Source organism: Gallus gallus, chromosome 1 (genome assembly GCF_016699485.2).
Source record: "Gallus gallus isolate bGalGal1 chromosome 1, bGalGal1.mat.broiler.GRCg7b, whole genome shotgun sequence".
Lineage (NCBI taxonomy): Eukaryota > Metazoa > Chordata > Aves > Galliformes > Phasianidae > Gallus > Gallus gallus.
Genome location: NC_052532.1, coordinates 15,876,402 through 15,893,856, shown reverse-complemented (window position 1 = coordinate 15,893,856; position 17,455 = coordinate 15,876,402). Strand labels below are relative to the sequence as shown.

The window sequence follows — 17,455 nt, the reverse complement described above, 5'->3', positions numbered from 1 at the left end:
ATGGAAAAGTTTTAAGATAAGAGTGTTTGTAAACAAGCTCAGTCTTAAGTTTCAAAGTATTTCATCGCGTAAACATTTACTTTAGTTTACATTTTAAGTTTCCTGTAACAAACTTTCTAGAGTGCACATGAGATCCCAAGACATATTTGGGCATTATTAATAGTTCTAATAAAACTAAAAGAACCAAATATGAATTATATAAAACTATGAAACTGTGGCATTGCCACAGTATCTCATTAAGTAAGGCTCCAAGTGATTAAGGCGGAATAGAATGTATGCAGCTTAGCTATTAACCATAAGTATCCAAATTCTGTTGCTGTTTATTGACTGCCTACTGAATATGATTGTGTTATAAAAATAATCAGGTTTTTAAAGAAGACACCTATTTTTTATAAAGATATCTGAGTATTAGTGTACATTTAAGTGATGGTGGCTTGAAATTTCATTCCAGGCAAGTTAAATCCAATTACAACTGTAGAAAGGAACTAAGTTTTATGCAAAAAATAGCCTGTGATCTAATAGAATGCTGTAAGTTACAGCTCATCCTGCATGTTTCACCACCAGCACCCTCCATCTGTGCCTCACTTCTGTTGCTATGAGTTTGGCAGCATTTTAGCAGCTAGGCACTGTTTATAAGAAGAGATCCCAGCAGCTATAAGAAGTCAGTCTTTGGGATTACTCATCACTTGCCTTGTGAGCTGCTTCAGGTAATTTCGTGAAGAACTGTTGACAAAATTATCTCTAGAAGACCAGTCATTCAAGAACACTGATGGACACATATTAATGTGTCTGTCCATCATTGGACAGACTGGTGTTGGTCAGATTGGTGAGCTTGGAAGAAAGATTCTTTGTGTTGGTACAGAGTGAAGATTTTCCTCTCTTGTGAAAGGACGCAGGGATAAAAAAAGGATAACATCATCTCCGCAAGAAGAAATCTGATTCATTGCGAACTCAATCACCAAGATAACATGAATGTTTCCAGGAGGTAAGCTGCACATGCTGCATTCCCCTCAGGCAATAGAAATAGGAAAGCAAAATTTTGATAGGGACAGTATTCCGCTTTCAGTCTTAATGTGATGTTGCCAGATAATCATGAGCTCTGTTACTTGATGTGTGCTTACATAAGACAGAAGGCAGCCCTTGTCCCAGTACTGATGATAAATGTGTATTTCTTATTCTAAAAATACTTTCTGTAAAATCTCAGCTGCTGAACCTGTCTTTACTGATGAATTACCTTCGCAGAATGCATTCCTAGACTTTTGTTTTTAAAAGGCAGTTCTGACAGCTTCCTTCCAAGTGTGAGAAAGTATAATTTATGCTTAAAACCTCTTTACACTTAAGCTATATATTCCGTAATTTTTTTCTTGGTAACCCCTACTCTTTTGTGATAATAACAGCAGAAACATGTATGAACCAGAGCTTTCATACATTTGATAGTCTTCAGACCCCTTTCTAAGAAATATGAAATTCACAAGCTGATAGATCTCCTTTCAGTATTTCAGTTCAGACGGACTTGTGGGCATTCAACATTTTTCTCTCTTCAAAAAAGGAAGCAGCCTCACTAGGGCTGAGCAGGCAATTTTTCAGTTGAGATAACAGTAATTGGAGGTCACTTACTATACATTAGATCTTTCAAAACATCTGGGAAAGGTGGCAAAGCTATGTAAAATGTTCACTCAGAGAAATCTGGAGATACTGCTTACCCCTGACTGGTATCTTCAGCTAAAGAATACCTTGACAAAGACCAGCAAAACAGAAACACACTGTCAGAGCAGAATAGGAAAGTGTCATAGCATGTGTTGCTCTTATTTCCATAGATTTAAGACTGTTATTATTTTTTTAAATATATTTAACCCTGTTACCCTCAGAATACATACATACATACACTGACAAGCTGAGGGAGCTGAGTTTGTTCAGCCTGGAGAAAAGAAGGCTGTGGACTGACCTCACTGCAGCCTTCCCGTACCTAAAGGGGAGTCGATTCTTTGAAAGCATAGATAACAGCAGGACAAGGGGAAATGGTTTTAAGTTGAAGGAGGGAAGATTTAGGCTGGATGTCAGGGGGAAGTTCTTCACAGAGAGAGCGGTGGTGCTGGAACGGGCTGCCCAGAGAGGTTGTGGATGCCTCATCCCTGGAGGTGTTCAAGGCCAGGTTGCAGGGGGCCCTGGGCAGCCTGGTCTAGTATTAAATGTGGAGGTTGGCAGCTCTGCCTGTGGTGTGGGGGTTGGAGCTTGATGATACTTGAGGTCCCCTCCAACCCAAGCCATTCTATGATAAGACTGCAAATGTAAAGGTATGTTTTTACTCATAAAACTGATCTGTATCAACAGTAGAGAATAAGAGCACTGTACATCCTCTCAGAAGCCTGTATGAAGTCTCTGCCTGTCAGTGTGAGAGATATACCAAATGGCTGGTAAATGTTCTGCGTTTCCAATTATGGAAATTACTTTATTAGCCTCATTGAGTTTGAAGAGCTCTTTCCCAAATCTAGTCTATGATTTAATACATACTCTGAGCTTCATTATAAACACCATAGAACTATTAATAAACAGAATCATTTTTATCCTTGCCTTGTTTTTTGTTATGGCAGGATACATTCCCTCCGAGCTCACAGACAGAAAACCAATGCGAACACACATGAGAACTGGCACAGTACCTCTGCATTCAAGCAACAACGTGGAGATGAGCTTGCTACAGTCCTTACTCTGTACACTGTAATTGTCATGGTCCTTCTAATGGCAATCTGGGGAGCCTGGGCAAGAAAGGATTCATACGTATAGCAACAGTGTGCTTTCTCTGTTAAATATTAAAAAAATATATTAGTACTGATTATTTGTACCCAGGAGGTACAAAAAATGGTACCTGCATATTATAGCTTACTTGAAACAGCTTCAACTATGGTTACTTGGGGAAATGAACCTTTGAAAAGATTTAATAGGCAAAGTACAGAATGTGACTGTGAATAAGGTAACAAAACTGCACTGTAAACATGTTTATATTACTGTTTGCATGTATAATTTTAAGCACAATATGCTTGCAGGAAGAAAGGTTCAAGCAATGTTTTCATCAGTCAATCATTTGTATATCTAAGCAGCTTTCCATTTTTTGTCTTACACTGTCCATTCTCTACCTCTGCTATTATTACCATGGTAAAACATACTGTATGTATATACAAATAAGCAACTAATCTGTCAAGTCGCAACATAGGAAAAAATCAATAAGAACAGCTATCCTGCAGGCTAAGAAGGACCTCTGAAGAAGTCAAATACTCATCTCAGTGGCTGAAAAGAGTTTATGTTGACAATGGGTCTTGCATCTGCATTTGTTTAACTTCTTGTAATACAGTTGTAAACTCAGGAATAAACCCACCAAATAAATTGTACTTGTAAGCATCTTTTGTTGTAAGGCCATCTGGCACAGTTTTTCATCTTTGCACACTGCAGCACCAGACGTATCCATGTCAGCTCAGAACAGGCCACTGTGGAATCAGTATTCCTGTATCTACGCAGCTCTGACTGAGTTGCAGAATTTAGGTAAAACCTCCTCTTCAGATAAACCACCTCTTCATGGTTTATGAGAGCAAAGCTGTGGTCACGCTTCCTCAAAAACAGCTCACACAGAAATGATAATAAGAAAATAGATGCTTAGTGTATTACGTACATAGCCACAGACCATATGGAGCCCACTTGCATGTACTGTATATAGAATCTTAAGCTACATATTTGACTTTTAGAACCACACATTTCACAAGTACAAACTGGAGAAAAATTAGTCTTGATTGGTTGCGCTGCTATTTTCGTAACAGTTGCCTTCAGATGTGGCCATGGAACAATCAGGAGAAATTGTACGGATGTGGAGGCAGCCTATGCTCTGCTTCCCTTTCCTTGAAGAACATATGTGTCCCTTTCATGTCACTGCTGAATTTGCCATATGACAGAAGATACATCTCCCCAGCCATAGGGTGGGTATACATCAGATCCTGCACACACGCACCATCCTACAGGAGAAAGCTGCTTTCTGACACCCAACTGGAGGATGACTGCCTCAGCCATGAGAGCATCAAGTCTTCCTGAAGTGTATATCCACCACATGGTCAGAGGTACACCTCTTATATGATGGACAGGGCAGGAGTTCAGACAAGTACTCACATACTTGAGATCTGCCTGGGCTGAAAGCTTGGGGGCCATTTTAACTCAGTAATGAATGACCTGTTAGCTTTATCAAGTATTACAATCTCACTGCAAAATGCAGCTTTGTACATTCTGCTCTTGGTTGCCCTGTCTCCTCTTTTTTGTGTGTCTTTGCTTAACTTGTTTATTTTCCCCTAAAAAATGAATATATTGCAAAGCACTGAAGCAGGAAAGAGAGTTATGTGGACCTAATGGTTTTAGCCACTGACTTTCCAAAGAACTACTCATCATACACATGCATAATGTTGAAAAAGCTGCATAAGCAACAAACAGAATCAAAAAACACACACAAAAAGCTAGAGCAGCTGGCTGCACATCATTGTTTATGATTCAGTTGTTGACTTCATAAATACTACAGGTATAATTCTGCTCTGAAGCACTGGGGATCCAAATAGGGCATTGAAAATGCTTTAGTTTCCTCTCTCAACTGGATAGAGGAGATGAAGCATAACTGTTCTGAGGATACAGCAGCAAGATATTCAGAGTTTTGAAAACCTTCAAACTTTAATCTTGATTGAAAAAATTCTCTGTTTTCTTGAAGAATATGTACAGACTCCTGGGAGTTTGAGCTACCATCAGAAAAAAGTCATTCACTTTTTCCTACAAAAAGAGCAGAGTTGGATGCAGTTGAGGAAACACTGGGGCAGTGGGGGTGTTCTCCGTATCTCTAGACATACCTTTTTATTGCTCCTGATCTGGCTCTCCTGATTTATCACATTAACATGGCAAAAAGCTTCCCACTTCTTTTTTGGATTACTATTTTGCAAATTGAATTGACTTAGCTAGTCAAATGCATGCTGGAACAAACAAAAGGAAAATTATTGGAATGAATATCAGAGGGGAAATCACAGTCTTCAACAAAAGGCAGTTCTCAGACTGGCTTAGATGTACCATCAAATAAGCTATAAAATGTGTCTAGGCTGACTTGGACGTATCAACTAATACCTTAAGCTATAAAGAGTAAAATGTCATTTTTCCTTAAACTTTTGCCTTGTTGGAAAGAATGGAAAGTAACAGTTAAATTATAGGTCTAAACTTACTAACATTTAATGCGTTCAGAAAGATAAATGCAATTTTGCAGGGTCAGCAAAATCTGCATTTGTTACTGGTTTTTGTAAATAATTTGCTTAATTTAGACAATGTAATTAGGACTAGGGGAAAACTGTGGTCTTGCAGGGCAATGGCATAGACTCTCACTGTCAGACACAAATCACCTCCCTGATTAAACGATGCTGTGGAGCCTACACCTATTTGTTCCCACCAAGTTGACCCAGAAGAACAGCTCTCACTTTCCTAACTTAACTTGGAAGACATGACAATAGTAACAAACTAGTTACTAGTTCTACACCAAGTAAATAGAAGAATTAGAAGCTGAGAACCCCAGTTTGGAATGTGTGTATCAATTGTTACAGTGATGTCTTCATTAATATTTCTTTATATTCAACAGAGTGGACTGATGATTTACACACGTTCAAAAAAGGCTGTGGTTTAAGCATACCTGTCTGCTGTTATTTTAAACTACCACAAACAACGTCAGCAGTTGAGACAGCAAATCTGATGATATACTCCATGTACCGACTGCACCGTCAGAAAATGAAAACACATCTTTTATTTTACATAGTCATCCTCTCACACAGGTGTTACACATTCTATTTCAAAAGACTCAAGGCCCTCCAAGCTCCATCTCTTACTACTGCCTCACATTTTCCTTTCAGGAGGATAACACGTTCTGTAAAACCATCTTTATACCAAGAAATCAGCACAGCCACCTCCCTTGAATCTTTTCAAATAAACCTTGTCATTCCCCTGGTATCCCCTCTGGTTCAACAAAGCAATTAGCTCAATGCTGCTTTCAGAATGCTATGTGAATTGCATCTAAAATTTAAAGTGAGTTAACCTATTCTCCAGATTTCTCTTGTGAATTCTGCACCTGGAACCAAGCCCTAAGAAATATGCATCACTGTACGTAATTCAGTGTTATGCAATAAAATAACCTCTCATTATACTTTAACTCCAATTCTAAAGTAACGTGGCAATACATTGGTACCTCAGCACTATATTGCATCTGATGACATTGGATTGTCAGATATCAGCACCACTCATCCTGATCTTATTTGTTGTTCTGTACATCTCTGAAGCTGCTGTCCTACACTGCACCCATCAGTGGGTGCCATGGTGTACCATCCCATTCCTTTCTCTAGAGGGAGGCAAAACAGACAGTTCATAGAAACTTTCCTTTTTTCTCACCCATCCACAATACTTCGTACCACAGAGAGAGAAAAATCTAGCAGCAGAATTGTTAAACTGATATGGTCTGCTGGAGTCCCAAATCAAATCAACGTAGGGTTAATAAAAGAATTATTTACAATTTCTGCAATTTTGTTACCTGGTGATAGTACAATATTTGCTGAAAGAGTAAATACAGATTTCCAAGCCTTCTGTTTATGATCAGCTTAATGAACTGGCAAAACTTGATTCTTCTTGTTTGGAAAATGGACTGAAATGGCTATGGCAAATTCTGCTTTGCACAGCCAAACTGCTCTCTGTGCTTAGAGTACAGCTTAGACTACCGCTACATCAAAGCTCCCCCATTTCTAGTTAAAGTTCAGATGTGACCAAACAACTCATTACCACACGACATTCTTTGAGATGCAGGATAAATTGCAGTGGTTTTGTATCTTAAAAAGACCTCTTTTTACTTCAAAAAAATATTTATTCCCACATTTTCATTAAACATCTTTTGTTGAGATCCTGCAAATAATACCATCTAATAAGGTGCCAATTTTTTCTTCCTGAGGAGTAATCTTGTAGATCTGCAGGGAAAAAAAAGAACAATAAAAACAAAAGCTGTGTAAGGAAAAAAATGGGACTGCATACATTCAAAACACACATACACAGAGATTTCCCACTTTTTAGATTAGAATCTTGCCTTGCAGGCTAGTTGGGAGTGAGAAGCTAAGCAAATTCTGAAACTGCAAGCAACAAGAGAAAGCAAAGAAACTGAATGAGAACAAGTCCTCTTAGATATGCTATGATTGATCTAATTTTGCTGCTGTCTCCTATCATTACTGTGATAGAGGTGAACAGGAAGATTTAAACTACTTGAATTTTATATGTGGGCTGGATATTCTTCAAGAATATTCTTCAAACACGTATTCTTTAAGATACCTTTCTAGCATATGGCAATCTGTTAAAGCGCACAAGCCCTAACAGAACTCCCAGCAGCTAATCAACACATTTTTATTTAGCCACCCATGTTGAAACTATTTGGGTGTTTAAGATTATGAAATTCCTCAGGACTGAAAATTTGTTTGTAATTATATGCATATTTGTCTGAGAAAACAGGAAGCAAAAGTGACTGTACGGTGGGCACCAATCTGGAATTCTTTTTTATGGTCCAACTTCCTGATTATCTTAAAGAATTTGATGCCTTAAAACTTGTGGTGTCACTGTGTGATGCCTGAAACTTTTTTCTGGAGTAACAAAAATAAAGTTTCATGTAAACCAAGTTTACAGTCACGCTAAAGAAATAAAAACCCGATGTGAAAATTGAGACACGCTATCAGACAATTACATACATCATTCCTTTTATTAAACTCAGCCATCTCTTTTGGTTGCATACCTTTTTAACTTTGGCAATGTCTGTTAGCTGGGGAAGCTCGTCTAGAGAAACCTGCTGGCCTTCTACTTGAGATGCTATATCTTCCAGATTTACCATTTTTTCTCTGTCTACAACCAGAACAATGAGTACTGCTGTGTCACTGTCTGAAATGCCAAACTTTTTAAATGCATCCGAAATCTAGGAAAAGATTAAAAACATCAAAATATTATGCTTATTGCATCAAAATAATCACACTCTTGCTATGTCTTTTCAGTTACTGGATCAAATAAACCAAAAGAATAAATTAACACATTTTATCTTAATGGGACTCTGAAAACCAACAAGCGATATCAACATATTAGGGTTATTAAAAATAACAGTAACTTCTATTTGCTAGGTTAAGTGGATATCTATATTTGTCTGGCTGCAAGGCTATCAGCAAGTTTCTCTGGCAAAAATGACATCTGAAGAGTGTATCTTACATTGTTGTTTGGTGAAAGGTTGAAGATAATTTCTGCATTGAGAGTTCTGGTCTTCATTTTACCTATCTTGTGTAGATGAACCGCTTTGTTGGCTGCCACAAGAACTTGAAAAGGATCTACAATCTGCAAAAAACAACTGAAGTTAAACAGAAATTCAACATGGTACTTTGGATTCTGGACAAATTTCTAACCAACTCATTTTGATAGCCTAAGTCTGCAATCATAAAATCGAGCAGTACAACGTTCTGCAAGCTGTTTTAGCAGTTCTTGTTCTTCCAAAGTCAATGGATTACTTGCTGAGTGGGACAATCATAGAATCATAAGGGTTGGAAAAGACCACTAAGATCATCTAATACAACTGGTTTTCCATCCTTACCATGCCCACTAACACACGTCCCTCAGCGCCACATCTCCACGGTTCCTGAACACCTCCAGGGCCAGTGACTCCACCACCTCCTTGGGCAGCCTGTGCCACTGCCTCACCACTCTTGCTGAGAAGAAATTGTTCCTGACATCCAACCTGAACCTCCCCTGGCACAACTTCAGGCCATTCCCTCTCGTCCTGTCACTGTTACCTGGGAGCAGAGGCTAAGCCCCACCTCACTACAACCTCCTTTCAGATCACTGTAGAAAGCAATAAGGCCTCCCCAGAGCCTCCTCTTCTCCAGACTGACCCAACCCGGCTCCCTCAGCCGCTCCCCATCAGACCTGTGCTCCACACCCCTCACAGCTCTGCTGCCCTTCTCTGGACACACTCCAGGGCCTCCACGTCTTCCTTGTGGTGAGGGGCCCACAACTGAACACAGCACCCAAGGTGAGAGTACCATATTTACACTCTCAAGTCAGGTTACAGAAATCTCTTGAAAAAAAAAAAATAACCACACTACTATATCTGTCAGCAAATTACCAGATTCAAATCTTCTTTCCCCCCTCCTCCCCCCAACTGCCCCTTTGCTAATTTTAACAAAAAGGCCTTAGTTCAGAAAGCAGTTATGAGTTTAAACAAGCACAAGGGCTCCAAACGTTTGGCACGGCATGTACCAATTAGTACAGAGCCGCCCGTACCCAAGCAAGCCAATGGTGCGCGCCGCAGCGCGGCTGCCCACACAGCCCGCTCCGCTTCCACGCAGCGCCCGCCCGGCCCGCGGCCTTCAGCACCGTACCGCAGCGCGGCAGGACAGGAAAGCACCCGCTCACCATGGCAGGGTTTATCAGAGCTCCTTCGATGGACCCTTCCATGGCCTTCTTCCGCAGGGCAGCGGCGTTCTGCACGCGGTTGAAGAGGAGCAGCGTGACGCTGCGCTCGGGGAACAGCTCCAGCGGGTGCGTGAGGTGCATCCCGCAGCGTCGGCGGGGACAGCCGAGCACACAGAGCAGCGCTATTGCGGTCTCATATAAAACAGCGTTTTAATAACGCTCGTATCTGCTTGAGACGATTTTCGGCGGTCGCTGGGCCGAGCAACACGACAGCGCGCAGGCCGCACCGCCCGGCGGCCTCCTCCTCCTTCCCTCCCTGGTTCCTCCCCTCCCCTCGCCCCGCCTGCCGACCCCAGCGCTGCCCGCACGGGGCCGTCCCGGACGCGCGGCCGCTTCCCGGCGGCAGCATGGAGGGGGTTGAGGCGTACGGCTTTTCGGCCGCCATGAGCGGCGCCTTCCTCCTCTCGTCGCTGCTCTTCGCCGCCGTGAACCGGCGCCTGCGGGAGCCCTACATGGACGAGATCTTCCACGTCCCGCAGGCGCAGGCCTACTGCCAGGGCCGCTTCCTGCAGGTGGGCCCGGCCCTCGGGGCTGTTTCCTTGGGGCACCTCCGGGCGGCAGCTGTCGTTGTCGGCTCGGGTGGGTGATTGCTGTAGGAGGGAGCGGGGAGCTGAAGTCGCACGGAAGGGCGGTCCCCGCCGTGCCGTGCCTGGCTGCTAATGCCTGAGATTCCTAAGACATCCACGTTAACGAGCGAGGCGATCCTCCCCCTCTGCTCTGCTCTGCCCTGGTGAGGCCACTGTTGGAATACTGCGTCCAGTTCTGGGCTCCCCAGTGCAAGAACGACAGTGAACTGCTGGAGGGAGCCCAGCAGAGGGTCACAGCGGTGCAAGGGGGCCTGGAGCATCTCCCTTATGAGGAAAGGCTGGGAGACCTGGGGTGGTTCAGCTGGGAGAAGAGAGGGCTGAGAGGGGATCTCAGCGGTGTTTGTAAGTACCTAAAGGACAGGAGTCACAGTGCTGGGGACAGACTCTTTGGTGGCAAGCAGCAGTAGAACAAGGGGAAACGGGCACAAACTGGAACAGAGGCAGTTCCATACTGACACAAGGAAGAAATTCTTTACTGTCTGAGTGATGGAGCACTGGAACAGGCTGCCCAGAGAGGTTCTGGAGTCTTCTTCTCAGGAGATGGGCAAGACCCATCTGGACACCTACGTGCGTGACCTGCCATAGGGAGCCTGCTTCAGTAAGAGGTTGGACTCGATGATCTCTAGTAGATCCCTTCCAGCTTCTATGATTCTGTGATTAACAAAGCAGAGCAGAGGTTGGAATTGCATATCCAAATCCTGCTGTACATCTGTGGTGCGGTTTTTATGTGACAGCAGCCCTCTGACCCCTGTCCCTCATTCTGCAGTGGGATCCCATGATCACCACCCCCCCGGGTCTGTACCTGCTGTCAGTTGGCGTGGTGAAGCCGGCAGCCTGGCTCTTTGGCTGGACGGGCACTGTGGTGTGTTCCACCGGCATGCTCAGGTTCATCAACCTCCTCATCAGCGCCGGCAACTTCTACCTGCTGTACCTGCTTCTGCTGAAGATCCATCAGAAAAATAAGGTACAAAGTAGGATTGTTTTATGTACCAGTACAGTTTCTTGACTGCGTGTGTTTACTTATTTGAGCTACTCTCTGTTTCATATAACTGCAGGTACTGCTGTCAGTTTGACCAAGGAGGCACATGCCTTTTCTGTAAAAAAGGAAAAAAAAATCTTTTCTTTATCAGAGTTTGATCCTCTGAAAATGTGCTCTTGTGTGTATTGATAAGTAGTCCCAATGAAACGTGGCCTCAGGTTAAGGGATCCTGCCCCTCTGCGCTGGTGGGACCTCACCTGGAGTACTGTGTCCGGATGTAAAGTCCTCAGTACAGGAGAGATGTGGACCCATTGGTGTGCATCCAGTGGAGGGCCACGAAAATGATCCAAGGGATGGAGCACCTCTCCTGTGAGAGAACAGGCAGAGGGCTGGGGCTGTTTGGACTGGAGAAGAGAAGGCTCCAGGGAGACCTGATAGCAGCCTTTCAGTACCTGAAGGGGGGCTGTAAGAAGGAAGGGGACAGACTCTTTAGCAGGCTCTATTGTGATGGGACAAGGGGAAATAGTTTCAGACTGAAAGAGGGGAGATTTAGATTGGATATAAGGAAAGCATTTCTTATATAATAAGGGTAGTGAAGCACTGGAACAGCTTGCCCAGGGATGTGGTGATTGCCCCATCCCTGGAGACACTGAAGGTCAGGCCGGACCACCCTGATCTAGCTGTACATGTCACTGCTTGTTGAAGGGGAATTAGACTAGATGACCTTTAAGGATCTCTTCCAAGTCAAACAATTCTATGAAATTCTGTGAAATAAAACTTAAAATAATTTGCATGCAAACTTGTCCAAAGGATAATAACTAATTTACTTGGTTAGGATTCTCCACAAAGCTTTACCTGAATGAAGCCCTGTAAGCCATGTTTGAATCAAAATCTGTTCTTTAGAAAAGATACTACATTCGATGTCAATATTTAGCTGGAAAATAGTGCAAGTTGGAAAGAACTCTGTAGCCCCATGGAAAAGGGTCTGGGGGTTCTGGCTGATGGCATGTTCAGTGTGAGCCAGCAGTGTGCCCTGGCAGCCAAAATGGCCAACTGTACCCCGGGGTGCACCAGGCCCAGCACCGCCAGCAGGCAAGAGGGGAGCTTGTCCTGCTCTGCTCTGCCTCACCTCCAGCACTGGGTGCTGTTTGAGTGCCGCAGTATCAGATACACAAAGCTATTAGAGGGTGTCCAAAGGAGGAATATGAAGTTGGTGAAGGGTCTGGAGGGGAAGACATATGAGGAGCGGCTGAGGTCCCTGTGTTTGTTAAGCCCAGAGCAGGGCAGTTGAGGGGAGGCCTCATGGCAGCTGCAGCTCCTCACAGGGAGCGGAGGGGCAGCGCTGAGCTCTGCTCTGTGTGACAGCGACAGGGCCCGAGGGAACGGCATGGAGCTGTGCCAGGGGAGGGGCGGGAAAAGGGGTTAGGGAAAGGGTCTGCACCAGAGGGCAGCAGGCGCAGAACAGGCTGCCCAGGCCAGTGAGCATGGCCCCAAGCTATTGGAGTTCAAGAAGCATTTGGACAACATTCCCGGAGCTATGGTTTGATTTGCGTGTCGTCTTGTGCGGAGCTATGAGTTGATGATCCTTGTGGGTCCCTTCCAGCATGGAATTGTCTGTTTTTATGTGAATAATTCAAGTTGGAAGGGGTCTTGGGAGGTCTATAGTCCAACCTCCAGCTCAAAGCAGTCAAACCCTGAAATCAGACCAGGTTGCTCAGTGTCAAAACCACCTCAATGGGCAACCTGTTTGACTGCTTGACTGGCCTCATGATAGAAGGCTAGTGATTTTTTTTACATCCAGTCTGAACCTTTTGTTTCAGTTTATATGCATTGTCTCTTGTCCTCCCAACAAACACCATTTGAGTAGCCCAACTCCCTTTACCTGATAACTTCTTCATAGTTAATCTACTGTTCAGTCCCTCCAAAACCATTTATTTTCCAAGGCGAGCAAGGCCAGCTCCCTCAGCTTCTCTTCTCAGGGCAGGTGCTTCAGTCCTTCACTGTCTTGTTGGCCCTCTGCCCTTGCTCCAGTTCAGTAATACCTTTGTCCTATTATGGAGCACAAAACTGGATGTGGTCTACTAGACAAAGCCTTATAAATATGGAGTAGAGACGGATAATCACTTTCCTTGATCTGCTGCTACCTTTTTGCCAGTGCAGCTCAAGAGGCTGTTGCTGTTCTTTTGTGTCAGGGCACACTGCTGGTTCGTTTTCACCTTGCTGCCTCCTGAGACCCCCAGGTCATTTTCCAAAGTGGATCCTCAACTTCTCCATGCCAAGGCTGTGTCATTGCAGGAGGTTCTTCCCAGATACAGGCATTTACATTTGCTTTTGTTGAATTTCATAAGATTTCTGTAGCTCCATTCTCCAGCCTGTGTAGGTCACTCTGAATTGCAGCCCTGTCCTTCAATGTATTGTCTGAGTCACCACAGGTCAGTGTTACTGCAAACTTGATGAGCGTACTCTGTTGTTTCAAGTCACTGGGAAAGGTGTTAAACAGGCCAGGTCCCAGTAGAGATGCCTCCAGGATTCTTCTTACCTTTGGGTAGAATTTGTTACAGCCCATTTTTACCTATTTAGCTGTCCACCCATCCAGACCATAACAGTTCTATTTGGATACAAGAGAAATACAATTGTATTTTTATGGTGGTGAAGCATCTACCATTGCAGTAGGTAATTTTTTTTTTCAGTGGTTAATGGCCTAGTCAAAGTCTTTCAGCTTAGTGAAAGTTCTTTAGTTTCACTTTTTATCCATAAGAATATTTTTCCTGTTCCCCAATTCCTTTATTGTAAAGGATGTTTTCTTACAGGCGACTCATGCACTTTTAAGCACATGGTAAGACACCAAACTTGGTCAAATTCAATAATTGTTTCCTTTTTTGGAATACTTAATTTTATGTTTGGAGATTGAAATATAATTGCAAGAAAACAAAAGATTTCTTGATAATAGTACAAGCATGAGAAATTGTATTTCTGTTGTTGCTACTTCTTTGAGCTCAGAGTGTTTTCTCTGTTCTCTTTTCATTATGGTGGTGACTGTTTCATCCAACACTACATCCTTCAGAAACATCGTGCAGCATTTTTTAATGTTGTGAATTGCATCATATTGTGTGAGTGAGTGAGATAATTGGCAGAAGTTTTAAACTGTACGGTCTCCTATCTTCTTTAAAGTTTCTTTTTTAACTTGTGAATTATAACAAATATAAACAATAAAAGCTGCACTGAAGATTAGAAACTTGAGCTGGCCATTTTGTGGGCTGGCTTCAAAAGAAAAAACAGCATGGTATGTTTTGCTGTCTTACAAACAGAATGTGATAATGAGATTGCAGTGGCATAAAAAGCTGTTTTTTTTTCTTTTTCCCATGCATGTATTTTTTTTATCCTAGATTTGGGAGCAATTACAGTCCCACAATGATTTTGCTGTCACATGTATGTGAACCCCCGATGTATAAAAGGAGTTGGTGTATTTTCTTTGCCTTGTATTTATCTCACCAGCAATAAAGTTTGATATTTTTATTTGTCTTTTAACATTGTGTAGTCCAGCATTCTGTATTAACATAGCAGGAGCTTAACAGAAATGTGGTGTGTGTGGTCATACAACAACGGAATCAAAGGGTATAAGAGATGCTATATTGTCACAATGGAATTCTCTCAAATGTATGTGTTTTTTTAATTGGACATTACTAATCATATTTCTCTGCTTCTTCTCTAGGCTGTGTCAGGTTTCCAGAGAATCTTGTCTTCGTTAACTCTTGCAACATTTCCCACCCTTTATTTTTTTACATTCCTTTATTACACGGACACAGGATCAGTATTTTTTACTCTCTTTGCATATTTAATGTGCCTTTATGGTAACCATAAAGCTTCAGCTCTGCTTGGATTTTGTGCATTCATGTTTCGTCAGACGAATATCGTGTGGACAGTTTTTTGTGCTGGAAATGTCGTTGCAGAAAAGCTAAATGAAGCCTGGAAGACAGAGTTACTGAAAAAGAAAGATGAAAGGATCTCTTCCATGAGAACATCGTTTTCTGATCTGACCTTAATCATGCGATTTCTTATTGAATATCTCACATCGCCTAAAAACTTAATTACACTTATTGCTTTAACATGGCCATACATTGTGTTAGCAACTGCGTTCTTTGTTTTTGTCTTCATCAATGGTGGAATAGTTGTTGGTGACAGAAGTAGCCATGAAGCCTGCTTGCACTTTCCCCAGCTGTTCTATTTTTTGTCCTTTACTCTCTTTTTTTCCTTCCCTCATTTCCTGACCCCTACTAAAATCAGGAAATTCCTGCAGTCATTGCGAAGGCACCGTGTACAGTACATCCTAATCACTGCCATCTCTTTGTTCTTGATTTGGAAGTTTACCTACGTTCATAAGTATTTGCTAGCAGATAATAGACATTACACGTTCTATGTCTGGAGAAAAATCTTCCAAAGACATGAGCTTGTAAAATATGTGTTAGTTCCAGCCTATATATTTGCTGGCTGGAGTTTTGTTGATACAATAAAATCAAAATCAATATTCTGGATCTTAATGTATTTTGTATGTTTATTATCAGTCACAGTTCCCCAAAAGCTGTTAGAGTTCCGTTACTTTATTTTGCCATTCTTAATATACAGGCTCAATATTCCATTTGCACCTGTTTATAGACAACTTGTTGAGTTGGCTTTTTACGTTGTTGTGAATGTAGTAACGTTTTATCTTTTCCTAAACAAAACATTCCAGTGGCCAAATAGTGTAGAAATCCAGAGGTTTATGTGGTGACTTTTTTATAACCTTCATACCCTTATGAAAAGCCAGTTCTGTCTCAGAACCGTGGACTCTGGAACAAAGTACCATGTTTTGTATTATATATGGACTATTTTTTTTTCCCAGAGGACTGGAGAAGGAAGGAAGTTGCTTATGTTCTTGGAACTGAATGTGATACGTTATAATGTGCAGATATTGAATTTCTGAACTCCTGGCGTGAACAAAATTTGGTAGGAGCTGAAATTTGGGAACACTTACCAGTAATTAATGTGAAACATGGGAGATGTTTACAGTCATTCTTCATTATAATATATTATCTAATGTCCTTCCAGATATGATACTTGATGTTTCAGAGGTTTGTCTTTAAAACAGCATGTCTAAGTGTTACATTGGGATGCATATTTCCTCTTTGGAACAGGCCGCTTCCATCTAAAGGTCAAGGTATGAAGCACTGCTCAACAATAATGTTTTCAAATACACCTACATCCTACAACCTACTGAATTTTCTGGATTTTTTTCCTTGGTCAATAAATGCTTACATGAGTTTTGCAAACAGAATGTTGGCTCTTTCATCATTAGGACGTTTTGGAAATTTTATTTCAAACTGATAGTTAGAAAATACAGTGGAGGCTGCCTGCATGTACGTTCTTTGGGGGAATAAATGTTACTGTACAACAAAAGATAAATTGCAGTTGATATTGTAACCTATTAGAAGGGGAGTAATTTACGTGTGTCAGCCTGAAACGTGTCGTTACACAGTGGAATGCAGTATAATGAATGCCCCTTTAAATAATAGGGCTTTTATGTCCCAAAGTTCTGTGTTCGGTTTGTATTCAAGTAGGATATGAGTGCACTTGCAATTCCAAATTGAACTCGGTGTTTCCAAGATCTTTGACTTGTAATCTTAAACAATTACTAATGGCACTGCTGAATTGTTCTTTTAAGTGCTTTTCACGTATATGCAAATCTAATGGAACTAAGGGGAAGATGTATTTTTTGCAAGGGCAAAATACAATGGTTGTCATTTGTTGGTGGTGGTTGGTTGGTTTTTTGGTTTTTGTTTTTTTTTTTAAAGCATTCAGTGCATTATCTTCAGAATAAAAGAAAGCTGTAATGGTTCCTGTCAGCAAATGGCTTTAATGAGGCTGGAAAAAATTCAAGTTAACAGTTAAGCAGTTTTTATAAGCGTAACTAAACAATGTGGTGGGGGGATCAAAAGTTTCATATACTGTGTAGCATCTCTAAGGCCTCTAAAGTACTGTAGTCCCATCTTGGGTATTTGTTGTTATTGCCACTCCAGTCACTCTGAAATGGAATCCCACCTCAAAGGTCAGTGCTGTGGAGTTACTTACACATAGTGGTTCTGTTACTTTTATTCTTTACTGCAGATCAATATTCTGGCTCTGAGCCCTTCCCATGAAGAGTGTGGTTATCTCAGTTCTCCTGTCCAATGTCTTTGCAACCCTGTTTCTTCCAAGGAAACCTTAAGGCCCACTCAGTAAGTGGGTTTATTTAAATTGCATTTGGAACACTTTGTGGAAAGTTACTGCTTTCTTTTTGTCTTGGTGCCAGGACAGTAATTTGTTGGCACTGTGCGTACAATAG

The 17,455-nt window shown here is 42.0% G+C and overlaps 2 protein-coding genes and 1 long non-coding RNA gene across 3 annotated transcripts; 2 read left to right on the top strand and 1 right to left on the bottom strand.

Moving 5' to 3' along the window:
- The first annotated feature begins 661 nt into the window (after positions 1-661).
- Positions 662-3,393, top strand: LOC100859509. Its single transcript, XR_139980.6, has 2 exons — positions 662-985; positions 2,592-3,393. It is a non-coding gene; the product is annotated as an uncharacterized LOC100859509 (long non-coding RNA).
- A 2,387-nt stretch (positions 3,394-5,780) lies between these two features.
- On the bottom strand, positions 5,781-9,789 carry TPRKB (TP53RK binding protein). Its single transcript, XM_423597.8, has 4 exons — positions 9,472-9,789; positions 8,275-8,397; positions 7,814-7,990; positions 5,781-7,004 (listed from the first exon to the last, which is right to left on the bottom strand). Exons 1-4 carry the CDS (start codon positions 9,610-9,612, stop codon positions 6,921-6,923), a joined length of 525 nt encoding a protein of 174 aa, XP_423597.2. The 5' UTR covers positions 9,613-9,789; the 3' UTR covers positions 5,781-6,920.
- A 27-nt stretch (positions 9,790-9,816) lies between these two features.
- ALG10 (ALG10, alpha-1,2-glucosyltransferase) lies at positions 9,817-16,408 on the top strand. Its single transcript, NM_001031394.2, has 3 exons — positions 9,817-10,043; positions 10,885-11,082; positions 14,810-16,408. The coding sequence occupies exons 1-3, from the start codon at positions 9,879-9,881 to the stop codon at positions 15,863-15,865; spliced, it is 1,419 nt and encodes a 472-aa protein (NP_001026565.1). The 5' UTR covers positions 9,817-9,878; the 3' UTR covers positions 15,866-16,408.
- Positions 16,409-17,455: the final 1,047 nt, after the last annotated feature.